At 41.7% G+C, this 18,546-nt stretch overlaps 2 protein-coding genes across 2 annotated transcripts; both read left to right on the top strand.

Annotated features, from left to right (window-relative positions):
- The first annotated feature begins 219 nt into the window (after nt 1–219).
- On the top strand, nt 220–18,238 carry LOC111078776 (Krueppel homolog 1). The gene is given in 5 exon segments (XM_022373630.2): nt 220–785; nt 14,283–15,022; nt 15,109–15,750; nt 15,752–16,458; nt 16,533–18,238. Coding segments are annotated over 4 exon segments (2,424 nt in total). The 5' UTR covers nt 220–785; nt 14,283–14,299; the 3' UTR covers nt 16,885–18,238.
- LOC121403932 lies at nt 11,139–12,713 on the top strand. Its single transcript, XM_041592235.1, has one exon. It carries the CDS (start codon nt 12,474–12,476, stop codon nt 12,711–12,713), a length of 240 nt encoding a protein of 79 aa, XP_041448169.1. The 5' UTR covers nt 11,139–12,473.
- Nucleotides 18,239–18,546: the final 308 nt, after the last annotated feature.

Raw genomic sequence — 18,546 nt, 5'->3', positions numbered from 1 at the left:
GAATCATAGTTGCTCAGCAGATAATAAATACCAATCTCACAGACACACACACACACACACACACACATAAACATAAGCATATACGGAAATACAAATACAACAAAAAGCAACAACTCGACAACTAATTTCAGAGACGAGCGCAAAAAACCGAAATACAATTTTCAACTTGATAATCATTTTTTTATAATAATATCAAAGGCAGCAGCAGGCGAGAGGCCGAATCGCCAGCGAGTAGCAAACCCGAATAGCCACGAACGGCATACGAACGTCACACGAACGCGTTTAAGACCGTCCGTCTCTCGCTCTCGCAAGCTTTTGCCTGCTCTCGGCGATCGCTCGACTCGCTCGAAGAGACATGTTCCTGTTCTAACGGTCTCGGGGTCTCTAACGCAAAACAGCCACAAAATATTGTTGGTCAGCGTCAAGTGCAGACGTGTTCGGCGCGACAACAGAAAAGAGAACATCGGCGCAGCAACGCAGCGGCAGCGGCGACGATTACGATTACGATTCCGATTCCGACTGAAGAACGCGACAAAGTGAATCAAGTTCTTGATGAGAAACACTTGCCGCTTGTCGATTCGCGGGTTTGGACGCGCGACTCCCACAAAACAATCGTAACAGTAATACACACACCCCCTTCCCTAACCAACAAGTGTCTGAAAAATCGAAAGCATTTTCATCAACCGTTAACACAATCCAACAAGCCAACTTTTTGGATTACCAACTTTTGCCTTCAAGGAGGAATATCAAACTGAAATTTGTGGATTTTTCTGTTCAATTTTATGGTGAGTTTTAGTTTTGGAAACGGATATAAAAATATTCAAAATTAATTAATTTATAAATGGAAAAGCATTTAATTTAAAAAAAAAAAAAATTACATTTGGAAGCTTAAAAAATATCAAAAATGTTTACATACAGAATACTACACGTACGAGGGTTAAAGGACATGGCATTTGGGATGAAATCTCGCTTTTACAGCTGAAAATACCCATTGGGTTCGTGGGTGTCTGTTTAACGTAGATTTTTATGGCATAACGACGACGCTCTTCAACCTGTTCTGGCCAGCCCTTGCGTATACGTAATACAATGAAAAACTCCCCTCAAAATGTATTCCCGTTTGTGCGTCTCGAAACCTACGTCAAACCCAAAATTATTACGTCAATGATAAGCCACAAAAAGAGTATCTCACTAGATCTATAAATGAGCAATCAGAATAACAAATATAAAAAATCACACATACGCCCCATGATGCATGCATTACTTTACCCATCATACTCACGATACCTCATGGTTATTTCACCGATTACCGCAATGCAGTGCACTCTTGGAATAAAGAAAAACAGACAGACAGACAGACCCCCAGATATGCGTTGGGGAGGGGGGTGGGGGCACCTGTTCTAAACCGATTCCCGAGGGTGACTCAATTCTTAATTAGCCTAAAAAACGGACCCTGCTTGAGTCACCATGACAGTAGGCCAATATATATATACATTATAAATGTATTATATCGCTCTAGGTATTCGAAATTTGATAATGCTTCGATGGATGTTCAAGAGGGGTTTCCTAAGCATTCCGTGAGTCATTCAGTTTCGGGTGTGAGTCACTTTTACGGGGTCCCACTTGACAGGATCATGCGACTTGCGCTATAAACGTGTGATAGTGTGGGCCACACGCGTGATTCCTCTTGAAGATCCAACTGATAGAAATGGAGAGCTATAAAGAATCGTCAATTTATTATGGATTAGGCACTTGAACGGTGAAAGATTAAATGAATACATTGAAGACAAAATACGATTTAAATATAAGTATTTTCGAGTGTTTATAAAAGGTTTTTTGAGACTCATTTTACTCAATCAAAGCTATCATGACGAGGCGAATTCAATGGATTTATTGTAGTTAATCGATTTAGCAGAATATATGCGATAAATTACTAATTGCTCATCCGATAACTAGGAAATATTCCATCCGGAAATATTCCATAATAATTCCATAATAAATTCCATAAATTATAAAAAAAAAAGAATTTTTGCGACTAATTTGAGTCTTTGCAACTGGCGCCCATCCAGTACCGTAACGCACTGTACCATTGTGTGTAGCGAATTTTATCTAAAATATATTTTAGCTAATTTCGTGTCTGAAGGTCAGTGCCAGCGTCAGGCCCCGAGGGAATACACATAAACAAAAACAACAAATCACGAAAGAACATTAACTGGCAAGAAATTTTTCGAGCATTCCTATCGTTTCTTTTTTTAATCTCTGTAAACTGATATTGAGGTATTTATGTGCACAGGAAATTGTTGTCGCTGGGAAACAACAGCAGCAGCAGCAGCAGCAACAAAAATCACACAAAAAATATACCGATTATCGGAAACAAAAGAACACAAAAGTTAATGCTGTTATCGCTATCGCAAAAAAAAAAAATAATATTCGCCAAAGTTGATTATTTGTATATTGTATTTTTTTTTGCCTGTTCATTCGTTTCGGGTCGCGCTGGTCCGGGTTCTTGGGTTCTTGAGTTGTCGTAGCTGCGTTCATTCACGTTCCACCTGTTGACAGTTATCGGAGCAGCAGCAGCAGCAGCAGCAGCAGGCCGATTGGTGGAATTCTTATCACCTGCTCCGATGATATTTAAATATACCTTAAAATCGTGTGGGAGCAGCTCTTCTTTTATGAATGGAATGCAATGAATCGGAACCGTGCTTAAATTTATCTTTCGAAACTCTAGTTGGATGCCATTTTATGAGGAAGTAGTACTTCCCGTTGATAGCGAATCTGCTTATATTCTGGATATATTCTGTATATATTTATTTTTTATTTTTCGGCTAGTCATTATGAATGAGTAAACCTAAGAATTGGTGGGCGGAAATGTAGCAGATTGATAATACATAAATGTGGGTCGGATAGTAAATATTTGGTTGCAGCAGAATGAAGAGGAGAGCAGCATATAAGCAGCATATAAGCCTGCAACTCATTTTGTTTACCAAAATGCTTTAGTTATCAATGGAAATGATTTAACCATTAAAATGGCATGCGAAAAAACCTTGACAGTTGTCACGATATTATGTCATATAAATTCACTCTGTTTAACGTTGAACGTTTATCGTACTTTTTCATCTTTGAACCCACACTTTATGGACAAAGTAATCGCTTTCACGAGTATTTTTGGCACTCTTGAGACTGCTGCCCGAGTATACATGACCAATATAATTAACACCCGATATTTATAGAACTCTATGCAGCACTTTGTTGCTTTCAAGTGTTTTGTCTCTATCATAAAATATCATTGAAGGCGCACAGCCACAGCCCCACACCAAACACATAAAAAAGAAAGCCTTATCGGACTGTTCATTAATTTTTTTTTTGACAATATTTTGTGTTTGTTTTTTGCCAGTTAATTCACAAAAAATATAAAAAAATAAACTTCTGCTTATCATGAAGGGTGGGTAGGAGAAATCACATGACAAACCCGTGAGCAGGAGCAGCTAAAACCCGTAACCAGAGACAAGAGACAGAGAGACATTTATTAAACACCAGACCAGAGACCCGACCCTATGCCTACCCCATTAAATTTCGTATTGAAACGCACACAGGCAACAAGAAGAAACATTTCTTTTTTGTTTTTTTTTTGTTTTGTTTTTTGGATACGAGTATCTTTCGAGGGATACACACACAAAATACAAACAAGCTCTGCCGTACGTAGTATACGGCAGTATATTCTAATGCCAAAAAAAAATATATGAAAAAGCCGGTTCGCAGACATGCGTAATGTACGTCGAGTATCTGTGTGTGTGTGTGCACAAAAATTTGTCAATGTGTGTGTGCGTGCTGCCAAAAAGTTGTGTATCTGTGCGAAGGCACACGGCACCCTCGCCTCGCCACCACATCTAATGACGGACGGCCTCTGCCTCTGCCTCTGCCTCTGCTCGTTGTTCTACCTACTGAAAAATCCGCCATATTTTTATATACCCCATAAACTTGTGGATGTGCAAGGGGTTATGTATGGTTATCGGGTGTATGGCATGTCACAGCAAAAGGGAAGGGTTTCCGCACATACAAATTTGAAAGTTTATTCTATTCGATTTCTGTGCTCTCGCTTTATCTCTCGGTTATTTGAATAGTCTATAAGCTGCAATTAGCGCACACAAAATACCACCAATTAATGGGTATCATTTAGTGCAAAATTCCCCCGATTTCTAGCTCTCCTCTTACTTGTTGTTGTGATTGCGTTTGCTCAAAGTGGGTATTGTTGCTGGGACGTTTTCTTTTAAGTCTTTTGTTGTTGTTGTTGTTGTTGATTCTATTGCCTGTTTGTTTATCAAGTTCTCATGATACTCTCTCGTGTACATACATATGTACATACGTTTGTATACATATATCCCTATATATTTCAGCGGCAGCTCTATCTCTGATATTTTTTTGCTACTTTTATAAATGCTCGAAAAAATACAACAAAAAATGTTGACCTTGGTTAACAAAATTTTATAGCAGTTTCTGTTTTCATTCTTATTTCTTTGTTCTAATTGCCAAATGACTCGGACTCGATCTGCCCCGTCCCTCTTCGCCTTCCTCTTACTATAATATATATTTTTTGTTTCGTGCGAAAAAGTTTTCTGTGGTCAGTAATTTGTTGCTTTTTGTGAGTTTTTATTTTATTTGGAATTACCATTTAGAAAAAAATATTATTGTCGTTGGGGCATGATAAGCAACGGCGGCCCTAAGTTCATTCTAAGAAATCCCAACAGTCAACACGTGTCGGAAATGCCTTTGATAAGGTATTTCCCCTTAAACTAATCCATGGATACTTTGTTTTAGCTTTTGAAATTCGTTTTGCCATGGATTTGGGAGAGAGTTTATCATATGATCTGGTCTGGTAATAAAGTAAATTTCCAGTTGACTCTTCTTCGAATATACTGTTTCAGGAAAGAATTGTATCAAGTTATTTGATCATTTTGGAATATTATTTTTATAGTTCCAAAAACTCTTATCAGTCCTCTTGATGTTATTTATGCTTGCTAAAATTTACACTTTATACTATATACCTTCTTTTTTATGTACAATTTTAGCCATGATTCAGATAATTCTTAATTAGAATATAAATGCTTCGTTTCGCTGGAAACATGCCTACAAATGCATTAATCTTTCATGAACAAACCCATACATACAAGTTATATAAAATATTTGCCATATGGGAAGCCCTATAGAGGAACGTTGCATGCGTTTGGGTTGCGTCCTCCTCTGCCACTGGCCTCGGTCAGCATTGCAGCTGCAGTTGTGGGTCTCTGCTGCGCCTCTGCCTGCTCGCATTTGAAGCAGATTTGCGCGCGCGTGTGTGTGTGTGTGTGTCCTTTGGTTGTGCTGCAAAAAACAATAAAAATGTTTGCCAAGTTCAAGGACAAGACTGCAGCAGCGACGCGTTGCGTTGCGTCGCGTCGCGTCACTTTTTGACGCTGGTCGTTGGCTGTACATACAAAATGGCGAATGCCCCTCCTGTGCACTGTTGCAAGCTTCTCTCCCTCTCTCTTTCTGGCTCCCTCTCGCACAAAACTTTCCATTTTGTTATGCGCATTTGATTATACCCATGGGAGCAGAGGGTATTATGTGTTCTGAGAGATGTTTGCGACTCAAAAGGAAGGAAAGGCCATGAAGAAGAATTCTGTGTTTCATATGCTAAACTTGGTGAAAATCAAAGGACTCGATTTTATGGCATGCTGCAGCTCTTGCTGCACAGCTGCATATCCCATGGCCATGTTGTAGTTTCTTTAAGGGGTGTCACATCTTCGTTTCCCCTCTATGTTTTAGCCTGCCTTTAATGCTTGCAATTTTTTCGGGTTTCGGGCCAAGTGTTCACTGTACCGAACTTCATTTGAAGGCCATTGCTGCAGCCGGCATTGCTGCTACTGCGCTGCTGCCAGCCCAGCCCAGCGCAGCGCAGCGCAGTTGCTGAAATTCAAGTTCAAGGTGGGAATCATTCGGCGCGCTCTCCTCTCCACGGCTCTGGCGCACTCAATTAGCAGTGGGTTGTGAGGCTTGATTGCACATTATACACTGAAATTAATCAAACACACAGCTATGTACATACCTAAGGAAATTGTGCGCACTTTAAATTAAAAAGGGATACCTTTACGGCGTTACATTTGCATTCCATCTTCTTGCATAATGATGCTCAATGGAGTGTGGCGGGTGGGAAAGGGGGGGGGGGGGGCGGGGGGTAAGGGGATAACATTTTGCCGCTTAGGTTTGGTCAGTGATAATTGCGGCAGAGGACCCAAATGTCTAACCATCGTTTCAGGTTTTGTCTTTGACAGGCAACCTGCCAAACGTGTTTTTTGCCAAAATACAAAAAATACGCTATTTGTATGTGTGATCTGATCTGATCTCTTTCTCTTTCTTTCTTTATGTATCTGCAGTATATAGTAGTTTTTGGTTTTGTTGTTTTTTGGGCATCTCTTTTTTTTTTGGCGAGTGTGACTGTTTCGGATTAGTTTAAAATAAATTGCAAGAATGCAAGAATCGGTGGATGAATGTCTCACCCACCTCCCAATTGAAAGGGGTGGCTGGGGGAGGGGCCCACATGACGCACTGAAATGTAATTTTTTCGATGAAACAGAACGGAAACGAAAACGGAAATTGAATTTCAATTGGAAACAATTGGACCCCAGAACCACAAGTATGTTTAAATAAATACGAAGTTTAAGGGATATAAAATTGCATTTAGTTTACATTTATTTTAGTGAGAGATTTAACTTAGGCGGAGCATTTGTCACGCATTCAAAAGCGGTTGGGCAGGAAATGCATTTCCGAACTCAAATCGAACAAAGATTGAACCAGTTTGGACGACACAGCACACGCCCCCTGGGATACGCCCTTCAAATAATTGTTAATCATTGAAGTTATTTCCATAGCCGGAAGCAGCCCAAATCTCCATCACACACCCATTTCACCAGCTCTTAAACCCGTTCTGCTTACCAGAATGCAATTCCCGAAAATTTCCAAATACCGTCTGGCACTCCCCGCCACCCACCCACCCCCAAGCAAAAAATATATCACCTGTGCCCAGTCGCCTGTCCGGCGTCATTCATTTAGCTGATTATTTTTAAAATGTCATAAACATGTACATACATACATATGTATTTCAATTTTATTTTGAGAATAAGAACAAGAACGAGAACGAGAACACGTAAAAAGTACAAAAATGTTAAATGAAGTGTATGATGGCTCTCTGCTCCACACATCCTCATTCTTGTTACCCCTTTTGCTGCTGCAGGCGAACAAAAGAGGCAAAGAAGAAAGAAATTCGGCTGCAAGTAAGGAAAAAGACAAAAAAACACTTGTGCATGCCGGCTCCTTTTTTGTATGATGCCTCATTCAGAGAGAGCATTTTAATTTCAAGCAAAGGAAGGTAACTCCTGACTTATTTCAATTAAAAATCATTTGTGAAAATGCATTTGATTTGGCAGAAATTTGATCAGCAGCAGCTCAATTTATATTCTATAATTTTTGCCCAGAAAATGATCGATCATTCTTTAAGGGCATCTAGTGCTTCGTTCTGCAGTTCTGGAGTTTATCTTCGCTGTCCCTTCTGCCTGTTGGTATTTTTTGGTGCTTGTTCTCGAATGTACAAGTATTTTTCCAGTATGTACATATTTATTTTTGAGGTTTTCACAAAATTTTATGTATTGACTGTGGTTGTTGTTGCTGCCCTGCTGCTTCTTCGCCCCGCTCCAGACACGATCGTCGCACCACCCCACCCCACCCCAGCAAACCATCAACCAGCCAGCTGAAATTTCGACAAAATGTTCGTTCTCTCCCTTACACACACACAAACACATGCTCAATTTGTTTTCGGATTTCTTTTCTTTACATTCTTCGAACAAAATATCGTTGAGCTTTTTTGTTGGTGTTGAACGAGTAGTTCGTTGACCCTTTTGTATGGCAAATGTTGGAATGAGGTTGCTTTGCTGCTGCTGCTGCTTTGTCGTTTTTCTGTTGAGTGAAGCACTTTTTCTTGGGAGAGGGAATAAGTACTGCCTAAAAGCTTAAACGCAGTAATATTCTAGAATATTGCAAGCAAAACTTGCGAATACTCGTATTCATATTCATATTTCATAATTATATAAATGAATAAGTCTCGCAAATAAAGGTTAAAAAAAGTATGCAATGCAAAAAGTGTGCACTTACACATGGAACCCGTGCACTCACACACAATCGCATAAAGGGGCCTCGTACGGCGTGCACTCACACAAACACACACACAGAGGCCTGACTGCACTGCTCCTCCGCTGCCAGCGTCAACTGCACAGCAAACGTCAGCAGCAACGCCAAGCTTTTGCTGCACTCTCACACTCTCAATGTCGCCATTCGCACTCTCATACTGCCACACACACTCGCCTCGCCTTGCCTCGCCGTGCTTCGTTTCGTTCTCGTTGTTGTCTTGAACTTGAACTACACGTGGAGGGCGTGACAATGTTTTCGACACGCGCATGAAACAGCTCTCAGCATGGCGTTGCCATAAGGAGGCCGTGCATAGGTTTTCAACGCCAGAGAACAGCAATGCGCGTGCTGGCAACAGCAGCAGCAGCAGCCAACACTCTCCCTCTCCCATTCTCACCCATTTACTCACTCTCTCTCCCTCTCTCTCTCTATGTCGGTCTGTTTTTCTGGTTTGTGCCATGAGTAAGCATGTTGCTGCAGCAGCACGGCAGCGCAGCCGTGGGTGGCAGCCTCTGTCGCCTGCCTGGGGGGAGGTAGGATGAGGAATGTCAAACGAAAGGGAAGGTTGTGCCTGATGCGCCATTTTTTTTGCTAACGAAAAAAAAAAAGTGAAAACCTGTCATTGGGGGTGGGTGGTTGCATGCAGCTTTAAGTTTTCCTGCTAAAATTTGTTGCATTTTCCATGAAAAATATTCCATTTCACAAGATATCGAAATGTCGGATGACTTTATTACGCCACAATTACAAGAATTATCATTACACATATTATTTGCACGCGCGCCCAACCCTTCTCCGTCGCTTGGTACTGTGTTGCCTCCCCATCCCTCTCCTGCTACTGTGCTGCGTCATTTACAGTTTGATTGTGCTCTCTACCTCTCCTCTCTCTCACACTCTGTCAGTCACTCGCTGATTACTCGCCCGAGTCGCTGCTGCTGCTGCTGCTGCTTGCTTGCTTTTTGACCTAGGCCAACCGCTGTCGCCCCACGCAAAATGTGCGTGGCCTAACAGAACAGCTGCGTCGCTGCTGAAGGTGGCAGGGGGGCAGTGACAGAAGCAGAGGCAGCGGCAGCGGCAGCGGCAGCGCAGCTCAAAGTCAGACTTCGTGTCTAGACCTTCGCAATATAAATAAAAATATGTAGTATGTATGTATATATTTACCTATGCGTATACTCGTTATGCACCAAAAACAAAATTTTATTTTTAGGAATATTCCTTTCAACAAAATAAAATTTTCCAATTGAAATGTTTTATATTTTTACACCGCTGTATTTTAATTAAAAAAGCGTTTATAGAAATAAATAAAAAGTACACAAAAAATATGTTTACCATAGGAACCTTTCTTGCCCCCACAGATAGCCTTTGTTTATTGTTTTGATAGTTGCCCTGAAATTTTCCTAGGAATCACCATTAGCAGGGGTTGGGGGATTTTCCATACATAAAAACACTGTATTGTATTTCCTTATAAATGTCAACCCCAGGGGTATTTCCGAGCTACGCCCCTTAGCCACTATCATTGTCATTATCTTATCGCTACCATTAGTTTCTTCCCCTTTGAGAGAGCTTCAGCAAATAGTAAGTATATTCATTGAGTATATTGTGAGTGAGATTTCCCACAAAGTATCGCACTGAAACGTAGAATCACGGGTTGGGTTCTCTACTTCTAGTTCTTATCGCGTGGGCTCATCGAACTCTGTTTATATTCAACTGAAAGCTAGTGAAAATCATACAAATAGGAGCACTCCGATTGCTGTAATGGATATCCAGCCGGGGGGGACCAGAGCAGAGCAGAGCACAGAAAATACCCAGAAATAAATACATAAACAAATCGTGAATGAAGCCGCGGGAGAGAGAAAGAGAATGAAAAAGCTTACAATTTGCTTATATTTAAATGTTCATTGACCCCATCAAAAGTCCACGAAAGAAGAAACCCAAAAAAGCGAACACCAAACCCCCAGTCACAGTCACAGTCACATACCCAGACTCAAAACCCCAGACCAGACCATATCGTACACCTAGAAAAAAGGTAGAGTAGAGAGCGTGGACGGGGGGGGAGTCTGTAGATTTAGGTGCAACATGCGAGCGTCGGTGGGGGGTGTTTCGGTGATTGAAGTGTTTATGGAAGCTTAAGTGGATTTTGGCTGGGGATATAAATAGTCATAGAAGGAGGGGAAATATTTAATACGACTAGGCTGCATAATTAGTTTAGCTTTACGATTTTACAATCTATAACTAAGCAATGTTAAGCTGGGGCTTGGAATTTTTATTGCTTATTTAAAGTAGGTACTATTTATGGGTGAATATTTTTTAAAATTTTATTTGAATTAAATTAAATTTAAATTTAAATATAAATATACATAAATCTACCCCAAGTAGAGTTCTTTTAAAATATAGTTTTCGTATCTTAAAACCCCACCATAAGCCCATCCATAAGTCATTTCTAAAATGGCAGTTATTCCCGTCAAGCAACTTTACTGATCTATCCAAACATGATCACCAAACAAAAACCCCAACTTCTTGCAGCTCACACCTAAAACCACCTACCTCCAAACACCACGCCACGCCACGCCACGCCACAGCCCAAGACCAGTTTCAAAAGTCGCTCCATTTCAGAGCTATCCCAACAAAATAACGGCACTTCGACTTGGTCAATATGGGCAGGGGAAGCATAAAATAGAAGAGGGAGAGTGGAGAGTTCTTCACCACTTCTCTCTTTCCCAGTATCTCTATCTGTGCACGGCAACAACGATCCATCCCCATCCCATCCGATCATTGACCGTGTGCCCATGCGTCGCACAGTGCACGAGGGCTTTGCTTTGCTTTGCTTTTAACCTCATAATAGATAAATGTATTTTTCGTCTGAAACATTTTTCGGTGTTTTGTTGTACCTTCAGAAACTATAAAGAGAGAGAGACACACACACAGAGATACCCCCCGATCCCACACAGAAATAGTTTTTTTTTGTGTCGAATGTTAATGAACTTTTGCGCTAGTTTTACCGTAAAGCCCGAATAAACATTCAACACTAACACTAACAACAACAACAACAAAAGCTGACAAAAGTTTTTTGAACTTGCCTTCCACACAAAAAAAAAAGTTTTTTTTTAACATTTGCTTTTCGTTCTTCGTGTGTTTCAGTTTTTCGTTTCGGTTTTTTTTTTTTTGTTTTTTTGGGAGGGTTTCTTATATTTTTTGAGTTGTCGAAGGTGGAATTTGGTCGTTGGCTTTCTATAGATAGATATTTGGTGAGGAGAGATCTATGTGGTGGGGAGAACACGAACACACAAAATGAGTTATTACCTGTGAGATCTGCAGTGAAAGTAAAGTGAGGCATAGGAATAGTATAGATAATACCCAGTAAGGATAATCCCAGGCAAAAAAATACAAGTAAAAGATTATTGAAACCATATTTAAATTTACGATAAGTTCGGAGCCCAATAATATGCAGACAGCTGTCTGTTCTATAAATCAACTTTGAAACGCTATAAATAACATTCGTAAACAACAAATGAATGAAAGTACTTACGATGCTAGGCTATCTATATTATCGGAAATTAACCATTCCTTTATGAGCATATTCGAATTTTATGATCGCAAAAAATTCCCACACTTCAAACGATATTGTGCAAGGCATTTGCCTGCCATATACGAGTAGTATAACCAGCCATACGATCGGATCTCTATCCACAAACGTTTTGCACTTTAGTCTGTGCGCTATTTTTGTTGGTTTTATTTTCGTTTTAGTTTGGGAATGTTGTGGCTTTTAGATACCGGAATTCTATATAGATTATAACCGTCAGAGTCATCATGACTAAGACAGATTGCGAAATAAGCTTAGATAAGAATTTGATTTATTTTATTCTGACTCATTCCCCCCACCCCTAGAAACACCATCGAATCATAGGGAAATTCTGGTCTAACCAGGAAATTCCCTTGCAACTTCATTCAAACGCACTCAAAAATGTCCCTCGAACATTTTAACGCTCAAACGAATTTCCAATTTGAAGGGAAATTTTCAGATCAAATGGGAACATTTTCTTGTTGGTGGTTGATTTTTCCCGTTTTCCATTTTCGGGTTTTTTTTTTGGGGGGTTCGAGGCAGATTTTTCGGCCGCTCACCCACCAGTCTCCGTTGCACCATCAGACCAAGAACTACATACGTGTGCGGCAATGTGAATAATCGCGTAATTCCCCCGGTTTTGAGATCCAAATCCCAGTGGTGTGTGGCGTTTGGCGTGTGTGTGTGTGTGTGTGCATCACCAAAAATGACTGATTTCTCAATGAACGATATCTTGAGATCGTTTAGAAAAATGCGCATGAATAAGAGTACGGGTCAGGGCGGACACCACCAGTATCATCCCCAGCAGCAGCATCCTCAGAATATTCAGGCCTATCAGCACACCTATCCCGTGCAACAGTCCAAGGATTTGAAGAAAATCATCAAAATAATTAAAAAGAATTTAATCAAAGAGAAAATTACGCGACAAATGAAAATACTTGTTTAAAGGAAATAATAATAATAAATTAAAAATAATGAATTAAAAATAATGAATAAAAAATAATTAATAAAATATAATGAATAAAAAATAACAAACAAAAAAAATCAATTTTTTTAAAAATAAACAAACTTAGATTAAAACTTAGTATAATCTTAAAAAAAAAAAACAAAACCCAAGGACTGATGGAACACAAAACTGACTAAATTGCTGCTAAAGTCTGATTTATATTAAACCAAATGATTAATTTTATACGGACTTTATCAATATACATACATATATAAACGAAAAGATCTCCTAACGAAAAACAAAACCTGATAGAACTGAAACTGAAACTGGAAAAGATTTACACTTTTCCCGGCGCGCAATGAATGGACTTTAGAAATCAAAAAAATCCCACTATACCCTTAAGACTTCGAATACAAAGATGACTGAGAGCAAGAATGATGCAAAAACTTGGGCCACCAAGCAAATATGGATTAAAGATGTGCTCCACAAATCGGGCACTGAACTGGTGGATATATCCAGCAAATCCAAACCAAAGTCCGGCACCGCCGCTGCTACCTCCAAGAAATCGAATGCAAAAGGTAATCCATGACAGGAAGGTTCACGAAAAGTTTCGCTTTTTGCCGGAAAACTTTAGGGCTGCCCCCCCCGCACACGGCTCGACGCCATTTTGTTTTGGTATACGTTGTTCCGTTGCTGGGTGGTGGGGGAGAGGTGTGGGTGGTGTGGGGTTTTATTTTATCATAACAGTAAACAAGAACCGAGAGGAAGAGAGCCAAAAGCAAAAGAGAGCAAGCAGAGCCATGGGCAAAGCCGGTTGGAAAGCTTCAAGTCTATTTTTGAAAAATATCCCTAATAGGAAGGGAAATTTTTCCTATAATGCGTAATTCTGAATGAAAATGCCTCCCCATTACGCTCTCCCACTCTCCCCCTCTCTCTCTCCGGGAAAACCCCGGCCGGCAATAACAAGAAAAAGTGCGTAGTAGGCATGTCATAGGGTGGGTTTTTCTTGCCGCCCCCCGCACTCACCCCTTTACCTTACACTCACGCTCTAGACTCTAGAGGCTTTTCCCAACCACCCAACCGTATGTGTACCTTATTATAAGTAAGTCTTATCGGGTCTTGGGGGGGGTTTTTTTGCGTTGCTACATTTATTTATTATTTTCTTTTTATTATATTTCTGCGATGCAGTATCTCTGGATCAATGGGACACTGTAATGCAGGTTCATCGGTTAGTCTGGGGAAAAAAAGTGGCAAGATAATTAGATTAAAACTAAAGAAAAAAAATATATAATTAGATTAAATAAATAAAAATATACATAAAATAAAATAATTATAAATAGAATAAATAAAATTAAATAATAATAAAAAAATAAAATAAATAATATATAATAATAAATAAAATAATAATAAATAAAATAAAATAATAATAAATAAAATAAAATAATAATAAATAAAATAATAATAAGTAAAAATAAATAATATCATTGCTTAAGATATCCAATTGCCAACCACCAAAAACCCACAATGCTAATCCCTCTCTCTCCCTCTCTCTTTATTGCCTCTCTTCAGATTCAGCCACAACCAATATGGTCTACTATCCCGCTAACCAGCTGCTCATAAAAACGGAGCAACCCGCCCAAACGCAATTCTGCCTGCAGGTGCCGCCCCCATTGACGGCGACGCCCAGTGCGGGTGGCATTGGTGGTGCGCCACTGGGCGGACAGCAGGAGCACTATGAGCTGCTGCAGACGCCGCAGCAGCGACAAATGCAACTGCAGCAGCAGGCGACGCAGGAACAGCAGCAATTTGTTAGCTACAGCTATCAGCTGGCGTTACAGCAGCAGCAGCATGAAAGTATTACAACAACAACAACACCCACTGCAGCAGCAGCAGCAGCAGCACCCGCAGCAACAGCAGCAACAGCAGCAGCAGCAGCGCAGCGCATCAAGACAGAGCCACCGCCAACTGTTAGCTACAGCAGCGCTGCTGGCACTGCTGTCACTGCGCAGCCGCGCAAGCAGAACGGCACGAAACCGCAATTCAAGTGCGAACAGTGCGGCATGACATTCGGCAGCAAATCGGCGCACACATCGCACACGAAGTCGCATGCGAAGAATGCCGAAATGGCGCTGCATGGCGCGGGGGGAGCACCCGGCGCGACAGCGTCACCCATCGAACTGAACGAAGCGGGTCTGCCGGTGGGCATACCGAAGAGTCCGACCATCAAGCCGCTGGCGAATGTGGCCGCCGGCGCGGATCCGTATCAGTGCAATGTGTGCCAGAAGACATTCGCAGTGCCCGCGCGACTGGTAAGCATAAGAACACACCCCACCCCCCACCCAAGGAATATGCCCATTTAATGCTCTCTCTCTTTCTGTTTTTTGCGAATCTTTAGATCCGTCACTATCGCACCCATACGGGCGAACGTCCCTTCGAGTGTGAGTTCTGCCACAAGCTGTTCAGCGTCAAGGAGAACCTGCAGGTGCATCGTCGCATCCACACCAAGGAGCGGCCGTACAAGTGCGATGTGTGCGGCAGGGCCTTTGAGCATTCGGGCAAGCTGCATCGCCACATGCGCATCCATACGGGCGAACGGCCGCACAAGTGCTCCGTCTGCGAGAAGACGTTCATCCAGTCCGGCCAACTGGTCATCCACATGCGCACGCACACCGGCGAGAAGCCGTACAAGTGCCCGGAGCCGGGCTGCGGCAAGGGATTCACCTGCTCCAAGCAGCTCAAGGTGCACTCGCGCACGCACACGGGCGAGAAGCCGTATCACTGTGACATCTGCTTCCGGGACTTTGGCTACAATCACGTGCTGAAGCTGCATCGCGTGCAGCACTACGGATCCAAGTGCTACAAGTGCACCATCTGCGACGAGACGTTCAAGAACAAGAAGGAAATGGAGGCCCACATCAAGGGGCATGCCAATGAGTTACCCGACGATGAGGCCGAGGCAGCAGGTGTTGCCGCCACCTCCTCCGCGTCGTCGTCCTCCTCGCAGGGCATCACCAGCAATTCGGAGAGCAGCAATAACTTCTCCACCAAGCTCTCCGCCAGCAGTGAAGAAGCCACGGCAACCGCGACAGCCGCGTGGAGTCAAGGCGGCCGCCACTGGTGCCGCCCCACTCTCGCCCAGCTCTCCCAGCTCCACGTATTCGCCATCCGCCAGCAGTGTGGCCTCACCGCCGCCATCCACAGTGCAGTATCTGCCCGCCGCGCCGCTGGACACGGATGCACTGAGTCGGGACAGTGGCGTCTCCAGTGCCCAGCCCGCCCACAGCAGCTATGCGGACGAGGAGCTGCCCACGGATCTGAGCATGCAGCAGAGTCAGCCGCCAGTGCCGATGGTCTACCAGCCCTACCCGGCCACGCCCAGTTTAGTTGAACTACAGCCACAGGCGCAGGCCCAGCCCCAGCCCCAGCCCCTGACCATTAATCCCGCGCTGCTCGAGGCGGCCAGTATTGCACGCCAGGATGAGGATGACGTTCATGTGAACGATGAGGATGTCCATGCCGCTGCCTGGCAAATGATGCAGCTGCGTCGTGGACACGCTGCTTCACCGCCGCCACCCGAGGCCACAGTGCCGCAGCAGGCATCGCCACAGCCCACGCTGCATGTCAGCGATCTGGCGGCCAACTATGACGATACCCACGAGGCCACCGTGCTCATTGAGCACTTTAAGCGTGGAGATCTGGCACGCCATGGCCTGCACAAGGGCTACGCGCCTGTGCCCAAGTATGAGTAAGTATTGAAGCTACACTCGCCGTCCAGTGGAGAGCCAATCTAATGTCTCAATCTAACCACTCTCGCCACAGATCTGCCCTTCCAAATCCAGACATTGTGCGCCGCGTGGAGGCAGCCATTGGTCTGCGCTCCAGCACCGAGTCGCCCGAGCGCAGCTCCTCGCCCGAAAGTGATTCCCTGATGATGGCCGATCGTAATGTGATGACGCTGCCGCTGAGGAAACGCAAACACTACATGAACAAGGGCGATGCGTCATGCCAGGCGGAGAGTGGCCCAGCGACGCTGGGGCCAGCAGCAGCAGATGGTGGCGTCACAGCGGCCACATCAACCTCAACGGATGCCAGCAGCAACAACAACAACAACAACAACAACTCCAAGGTGATGAGGATGAGCTCTGTCATACAGTTTGCCAAGGCCTCGTAGTGGGCCACGGCCACGGCCACTCCCCCCCCCAAAAAATCAGCATAAAGACTGTCCAGCAAATTCTAACTGAAATTAGTTTTAATTTTTACCCCACGAGGTTTGGAATGGAATTGTTTTCTAGCAGCGAAAAAAGAAAATGCCAAAAGTATTATAAAAAAAAAAACACACACACACAAAAAATTAATAATGATGAAAAATTTGTTTTAAAATTTGTTTTAAAATTAACACCGTTCTACGTTATGGTAACGAATTTTGTTGAATGTTTGTTTGTTTTTTTTTTTTGTGTAAAGAAAGAGAATTTTAATGAATTAATTTTTGGCAGATATGTAGCAGGGATGTATTGTGTATATCGTTTATGTTTTTCACCACACCCCCACACACACACCCCCCCTGTGTTTTCACTTAGTCAAATTGCAACAAATTGGCATTATCGGTATTAAGAGTTAGCATCACTAATTTTAAGAACGCTAAAACGAGAATCCAAACATTAAAAATACAAAAACCATAACATACAAATAAAAATAAACACCTAAACAATAATAAGCTACGTGCATGATTATCTATACAAAGAAACAAACAAGTAAATATACATATATGTACACATAATGATAATGAGCGATATGTATGCAACATAAGGGCCATATTGGCACATAACATACATACAATACAATACAATACAATACAATACATAAATACATATAACTATAATTCTAAAGACCTATTTATTACTGAGAAATAAAATATATACATACGAAAAACCTCTGCTCGCCAAAAAAAACGATGCAACACCGGGAAAGAAGAGGTAGAAGGGAACCATTTCAATTGAGTTTGACATTTTGACATTTAATATAAAGTGATTTCAAGATTATATTTGAAGTCTAACAATACCTTTGCATTGGAAGCTACAAATCATTCAGACAATTTTCTTCTTAATTTTTTTCTCGGTGTTGCACACCCCACCCATCATCCATCCTCCTGATCATCAATCAATTCATTCGCCTCCATTTAAACACAATTTGATATGCATTTTATATTTTATATACAACATACATACATAATAATAATAATAATAATAATAATAATAAATATTTAACGAAAGTCATTGAATAACAAACTAAATGCTAAAACGAAAAATAAAATTCAAAAAATATACAATACGGAGAATATTGAACTGATAAGCAAGGAGCAAGCAAGAATAATTAAGTTAATAAAAGAAAAGAAAACCTAACATAACATTTACCAACAACAACAACAACAACAGCAACAGCAACAAAATCAAGAAGGATTTACATTTGCAACAATATAATTCTAAGTGCGTAAGATACATAATTTTTTGTAAACGCTAAGTTAATAATTTTAGTTATAAATTGTAGCATCAAATATTGCAAGTAAAAAAGCGCAGAATGAATTCGAAAATATAAAAAACAAAAACAAAACAAAAAACAATTCAATAAAAAAGAGAAGCGTAAAATTAAATACGAAATGAAAATTGAATTAATTTGTGGGTGGGTCGAATGCTGGAAAGACAAAGAAATGTGTTACCTACCGAATCATTTTTGAAGATTCGTTTGATTCGAGAGCAATGAAGTGGCATGAGTGGATTCGAAACTACTGCAGAGATCTGGAGAAGTGGCGACTCCCCATGAGAGGATGGATAGATCG

This window comes from Drosophila obscura, unplaced genomic scaffold (assembly GCF_018151105.1).
Source record: "Drosophila obscura isolate BZ-5 IFL unplaced genomic scaffold, ASM1815110v1 contig_179, whole genome shotgun sequence".
NCBI classification, from domain to species: domain Eukaryota; kingdom Metazoa; phylum Arthropoda; class Insecta; order Diptera; family Drosophilidae; genus Drosophila; species Drosophila obscura.
Note: the sequence above shows the minus strand (reverse complement) of the source record. Positions and strands in the feature narration are given on the sequence as shown.